This window comes from Cibotium barometz, chromosome 7, assembly GCF_041138505.1.
Source record: "Cibotium barometz isolate CiBa-2024 chromosome 7, ASM4113850v1, whole genome shotgun sequence".
In the NCBI taxonomy this organism is placed as follows: Eukaryota; Viridiplantae; Streptophyta; class Polypodiopsida; order Cyatheales; family Cibotiaceae; genus Cibotium; species Cibotium barometz.
This window is the reverse complement of record NC_141052.1, coordinates 23,604,200-23,611,102: the sequence shown is the minus strand read 5'-3', so window position 1 is coordinate 23,611,102 and position 6,903 is coordinate 23,604,200. Positions and strand designations below refer to the sequence as shown.

The following is a 6,903-nucleotide window of genomic DNA, read 5'->3' as shown; positions in this document are numbered from 1 at the left end:
ACGCGTTTCTGCAGACAAAAAACTGCGGCGTTTCAGATTTCATGGTTTGCAGGCAATTGACTTGTGTAATGACAATGTGTGAGTCAAGAGACAGCCCATGATGTACATGATGATGTTTGTTGCAGGTTCTTTATGGATATTCCAGGTTCTTCATCCGATCCATTTGCGTACAGCAATTGGTTGATGGAGATGATGAATCACTTTGGGCGCCAACCTGGTCCGGTTGAGCTTACAGAGTATATGTATGCCCATCCCCCTCCTTCCCTGCCTGGTGTCTATACCCCTACCGCGAGTATCCAGGGCACTCCAGTGCCGTCTATTCCTCCGAGTCCGACGAGACGGCATGCAGCTTCTCCTCTTCCACGTCCACCGAGGAGACATACCTCGTCCCAGACACACTCACGTACACCCTCACAGCCACCATCACGTGCTCCCTCAGAGCCACCGTCACGTCAGGGCTCACAGCCACCGTCACGTAGACAATCCCCCAGTCGTGACTCCACCCGCAGCAGTAGGAAGAGTGGGAGTGGAGGATGCGGCGGGTGCTTTGGTGGGGGAGGTGGGGGAGGTGGGGGAGGTAGTAGGGCACGGGGTGAGAGAGGAGATAGAGGGAGAAGAGTTAGAGGAGACAGTTCGGAAGAGGAGGAGATGAGAGAGATGGAGAGAGTGGTTTGCTATGATGTGACGGATAGGGGCGGGATAGTGATGGATGCGAGGGGGAGGGAGGTAATGGAGTACATGCGTGGGGTAGTATCAAACTCATATAGAAATTGTTTTATTAAATTCAAAGATCAAAATAGCCGATTAGTTGGGGAGGTGATAGAGGCTGTACACAGTCGGTACCCCAATCCCCCACATGCTACATTCTCGGATGTATGGGGAAGGACGCGAATAAGGGAGATCTTAAGTAATAAAAGATCTCACCTTAAAAAACTCGCGTATGATGACCGGCTAAATGTAGCTGCGGGTGGCTATCCTGCCGAGAAACCTGCCACTGCGCACAAACGCGAGTGGAAGGAGGCAAAGAAACGAGCAGAGGGTGGCGTGAAGAGCAGGCAGCATGTGGAGGCACGACGGATCCAGATGGAGACCGTTGGATCTTCGCATTTCGGATCTGGCGGCGTCGAGTCATGGGAGGCAGAGTTCGTAAGTATCCTGCCACTTTATTTGATTGTTTACTTAATTCATTGATTCTATGAATTGTTTTAATCTTACCAATTTGACGCATTATGATACAGCGACGACGGGTTACGGGGAGGAAGCCCACAACCCACGATACTGCGTATGCTCGCCGGCATAGCAGACGTGACACGTGGGCCATCTTCAGAGCCGAGGGACGTATTACGGACGCGCAGTTTGAGTTGGCCATGAGACCATACGGTCGACAGGTACTTGAAAATTCGTAACGAATGGTTTTGGTTTATTGAATTGCATATATATATACTTATATACTATATATTACTTGAACAGGCACAAGCTGCTGATGATCCACCGGCTGCAGAGGGTGGACGTGAGCACTACTCCTCGGACATTCCGACCGATGCGAGCTCATCTGAGCATGGGGGGAGCACCGAGTCATCATCTGGGTCTGAGTAGTACTCAGACTTGTAGTATCACATTCCATATTTAGGATGTGATTGTATATATTTTTTTGTAAACTCAAGCCATGGGCTACTTCGAGATATGGACTCCCTTGTATACATGTATGAAATTTTGATAGTAATATTGAATTGATTGATCGATAGTATTACATTCATGGCTGTCTTGAATCGTGTAATGACAATGTATGCATTCATGTCGTTCTTGTCTTAATCTCCCTCGTGCATATGTTCTTCGTGGATGGTCTAATGGGATGGTCTAATGCACCAAAAACCCTAAACCAGAGAGTGCTATTGGGTGCTGGAATGCTGGAACAGTATTCAGGCACCAAATAGCACTCTCTGGATTTTTTTTTTGCTCTCTGTTTGCGTGTATACACGCGTCAACACTGCTAAAACTCGCGTGTATCTACGCGGATACCCTGGAAATTACGCGTGTATTAACGCGTATAAACTGGCAGTAACGCGTGTATAAGCGCATCTAAATTAAAGAAACGCGTGTATAGACGCAAGTAAAAAAGCGTCTGGGACATGGGAACTGAGCAGGATGCGGCTATACACCCGTGTATAAGCGCGTCTAATATAATAAGAAGTGTGTATAGGGGCGTGTATTAATGCGTCTGTGGAAAAAAACGCGGCTATATACCCGTGTATACGCGCGTCTGAGAGGTACTGTACACGCGGTTTTACACGCATGTCTCTGGCCGCGATTATACACGCGCTGATACACGGGCCCGCTACTTTTTTCCACAAGTCATTTTTAGCGGCTAGGAGCGCGGGTATGAGCCCAATCCCTTGTAGTGTCATGTGTCTAGTACATTGACAGTGACTAAAAAGAGCGGGGAACAGAAAATCATAGAGCTTACATAGTTCAACAATTTCATTATGGATGTTCGGAAATTACAAATGGCTATGGTGAAATTTTATGACATCAATGTACATGAGTGCAATGGAAGGCTGAAATTTGTTTTAAAACTTGATGAGAGTGAGGTGATCAAAGGACAGAAGCTGGAAAGGGTTAGCATGACTTTAATGAATAGAGCTTTGGATGCAAGTATCAGTAATGCTGATGAGAAGCACTTTAGTGTACAATCCGAAAATGAGATTTGGTGGCTGGCTGCATTTGAGGTGACATGCTATCCATTTTTTTTAAAAGTATATTATGTTTCTATCCTCTTGTTATGATGTTGTAGACAATTTAACTGGCCTCTTGTTAACAGGTTCCAATAGAGACCCATGAAATTCTAAAGTGGTACTTTAACCAGACTGAGCTTCCTTCCACTATCCAGCAGCAGTCGAGAATGGCGAAAAGCTTTATGTAGAAGGATATGGTGAATATGAGGTTGAATGGCACCTGGTTGCAGATCTTAAAACCTTGAAATGCATGTTTGGTATTTCCCAAGGAGCAATGGCCAAGTATCCTTGCCTGTATTGCATGAGCGAATGAGGTGTCTCCAAAGGAGAAAAAGTGAGAGAATGGAAATGCCTAAATGCAATCAGTAATAGGCGTGAAGCCCCAAATCGTGATGCTCCAGGAGTGGATCCTAATTGGGATCCAATTCTTGCTATCCCTTTGATCAGAGTTCATATTTGTGTTTTGCATGCGCTGGTTAGAATAATTGAGAAACTAGTCTACATGTACATTGAATTTTCATGGAATATGAAACCAGCATTAGAGAGTGAAAGAACTATTAAAAAAATAGAGCAAGTGCTTTCAGATGCAGGTTTACATTGTGGTCAAGTGAAGCTTGAGAAGGACTTGAGAAGATCAGGGAAGACCGGAAATGTTCCTAGCAAACCATGTTTTGGAGGTGCAAAAGCCAGAAAGTTCTTATCTAATCATACCCAGAGAGGTCATCTGGGTACAGATTTTGAGGTGTGGAGGAAGCTTCATGTAGCTGTACCTGATCGAGGCTCTTCAGGACAAGCAAAAGCCAGAAAGTTCTTATCTAATCATACCCAGAGAGGTCATCTGGGTACAGATTTTGAGGTGTGGAGGAAGCTTCATGTAGCTGTACCTGATCGAGGCTCTTCAGGACAAGCAAGGGTGGCAAAGGCCAAAGCGTGGTTGGCACTTGATCGCCTAGCACCTTTGTTGCAAAAAGCAAGGTTTGAAGATGGGGATGTTGAGAAATTTGAGGCAGTTGTGACAGAGTTCTACACTAGCTATGAAAAGGCATGGGGTGCGACAAACTTGACACAATACATGGTTATTACTTGAATACCTACAGCTTTGAGTTTTTATTGTTGTTCAAAATATATTGTACGATACTAAATGTCTTGTTGTTGTTGAGCATTTGTAGCACATTTTGCATGCACATGGAACCTTTTTTGCGGAAGAGTTTGGAAGCCTTGGGATTTGGTCTACCCAAGGCATGGAAAGATCTCATTGGCAAGCACGTTGTGCCTATCAAAGGGCCACGTAACATGGATGAGGAGTGAAGAAAAGTAATCCCATGAAGCAACTATGTCAGTGGTGGTATAGGCGGATTCAAGTGAGGGCTCGTGTGAAGAACAGTCTCTGAATCAACTATGTCATGTGCAATAAGAAAGATGCAGGCTGAACGGAGACGATCAATATATGTCTCCTCACAGGGAAGGCAGAATCATGCTGAATGGCTAATACAACGACAAAGACAGGGCAGAGTGTGGAAGAAAATTGATCATTGAAATACATATTATAAAATAATGATGTAACTGTAAAAGATTTTAAAAGAACAAGAGCTTTCATCTATGTCCCATATAAATGTTTTCAATATATATACATTTCATAGTTTTTAATGGTAAGCAAGAAGAGTATTGAGAAATATGAAGAAACTTCTTAGCAACTGGAACAATCTAAATCTGTTAATCTAGAGCAGAGACTTCCCCCGGTCGAGCCCTTTTTGATGAAGTTTCTACATCATCTTCTTCATCCTCTATCAATGGCACAACAGGGACCTTTGGCCTTGCTGTTCTAAGAAGATGCTTCTTCCCGCAATCACTCAACAGATTAGGATCTGTGATTCCACATGCCAAGCCGTAAGCAGCATATGTTAAATAATATTTACATCTCAACGAATATACTCCGGGTCCCTCTCCAAAAATTCGAACAGCTACTCCGCTCTAGAAGTATTGCCTTGTTTGCATTCAGCCTTAAGTGATAGCCACCTAAATACCTAGATAGAGTCTTTATCGCCATCAGAGGAAAACTTGCATTGTCCTTAGAGAAACTAGCGTGAAATATTACAACTTGAGGGAATTTTAGGCGATGTATATATGTTCCTAGTGTCGAATCGTGGCCCAATCCCACCATAGCGGCTTGCCTGAAGCACGTTTGAGGAATGTGTCTTCATATATTTCCAATTGAAAAAATAAAGGAGCATTAGCCAGAAACAACATCACCAAACATTTCAGGACAAAGTTGATAAAGCCAAATCTGCAACAAAAGTACGAAAACACAACAAAAAAAACTAACCTCTTGGTTCTCATCTACTTCAAGCAAGGCGTCTTGCCATAAATTAGTGCTCGAACTAGGAACGGTTTCCGCTGTCTTACTTGGCACATCCCTAAACCCTCCCATGTTGGTAATATTCAGTCTTTCCCTTGCTTCTTGTAGCTCTTCCTTTGTGGCATCTTTTTCTTCATATTTAAGGGCATCAGCATAGATCATCTTTAGTGTTGCTGCAGCATCGGTGTCTTTCACATGGCTATCCACTAGTAAGTACTTATCTATCCATCCCATCATCATCTACAAAATTGTCATCGACCTCAAGATTTTGGGCTATGAAAGCTATGCAATGGTCCTCCCTTAAGTTAAATACATGTTGTATGTCTGTCAGCAATATATACTCTGAATCTCCTACTTGGTAGGAGGGGAGTAATGGCGTTGGAATGGGGGAGGAGTCATCTGATTCAATCACAAGCTGACCTATATCAGTGTTTTGTTCTCTCACTGCCTCAATATCAACCGCCGAATTGAGCTTCCTCTCTTCTTCAACATTGAACTCCTCAATCACATGAGGAGTGTCCTCCTCTTCAGCAACATCCTCAACGGTGGGACTAGCCTGACGAGAAACCGTGTCTTCACTTTCATTTGTTGCATGCGGCTATGTACATTCTTTATCTGTTAATTGCACGTTCATGTGCAAGAAGCATAAGAAGGCATAAGAGTATTCCATCAAGCGGCATTTTCTTTTTGTGAAAAGGGCATAGAAAAGCTCTCTTCTTATCACATGGTACCTTGTGCCAATCCCTGTTTAACCTCTGCTTCTTCTCCGGCGACACCTTGAGATTAAAATGAATGTGATTTTTTCCATCAATCATCATTGGATCTTCATTTGTGAGCTCATCAAACTCTTGCTTTGCCTCTTCAAAGTGTCCGGGAATGTATCCTCCAGAGAAAAATCGCAATTGAACATCAACGAAATTGAAGGGTGCAAATCATGACGTCGACATTTGTAGAGGAAGTCATACAACAGAGTTGCAGGTGTTTCTTTAATCTAAGTTTGTCCCACATCAAACTCGACTTGAACTTGCGCCATGGCTGATGCGCCATGGCTGAATTCAAGTGTGTAGATAAGACATGGAAAATATTAGTTCAAGCAATGAATCAGGTCTTAAACAACAAATCTCTGTATGGTGTGAATGGATTCAACATAACGCGAGAGGAGATGCCAGAGGAATCCAAGTATTCCTCCTCGCGTTGTAGTGAATCTATTTTTCCTAACGCAAATAAAATTGCAGCTTAGTCAAGGACCTCTTCTCGCGTTATGGTGGATCGATTCACCATAATGCGAGGAGGAATATTGTGCTTCCTATGGGACCTTCGCTCGCGTTATGGTGAATTGATTCATCGCAACATGATGACTTTTTCATCCTTTGGCACCGCCTCTTACGTTATGGTGAATTACAAATAAAGATACTTCTCAAGTACCCATACTGATTAAAATAGTCTTCTTTGCATTCAATTCACCATAATGCGAGGAGTCATAGGTTTTCAATTCACCTTAACGCGATGAAAAGACAAAGCAAGGAGTTCTCCACGAATGAAACCAAAAGAACGAAATAACAAAAGAAGAAAGAAGCACAAAAGAGATAAAAATACCAGGAAAACGAATTGTATACAAACGTCACAGGAGATGGAGATGACATTAGGGAAAAAGGGAGCTCATTTTGGGGCCTTTGACGGTTTGGAAAAATAAGCTCTCAACCAATGAACAGAGGGCCAACGTAACGTTGGAAATTCACAAAAATAAAAGAAAATAGATAAAAGAAACAATATTTTATGTAGGTACAAGCGTGCTACATTAATGTGGAGATTGGT

At 43.1% G+C, this 6,903-nt stretch overlaps 1 protein-coding gene across 1 annotated transcript; it reads left to right on the top strand.

Moving 5' to 3' along the window:
* Positions 1-729: 729 nt before the first annotated feature.
* LOC147636795 (uncharacterized) lies at positions 730-1,406 on the top strand. The gene is made up of 2 exons (XM_086800970.1): positions 730-1,146; positions 1,239-1,406. The coding sequence occupies exons 1-2, from the start codon at positions 730-732 to the stop codon at positions 1,404-1,406; spliced, it is 585 nt and encodes a 194-aa protein (XP_086657096.1).
* The last annotated feature ends 5,497 nt before the right edge of the window (positions 1,407-6,903 follow it).

Coding starts and splice junctions, on each gene's coding strand:
- LOC147636795 (XM_086800970.1), top strand. CDS start 730: ATGGAGTACATGCGTGGGGTAGTATCAAACTCATATAGAAATTGTTTT. Junction 1,147..1,238: donor AGTCATGGGAGGCAGAGTTC/GTAAGTATCCTG, acceptor ATTATGATACAG/CGACGACGGGTTACGGGGAG.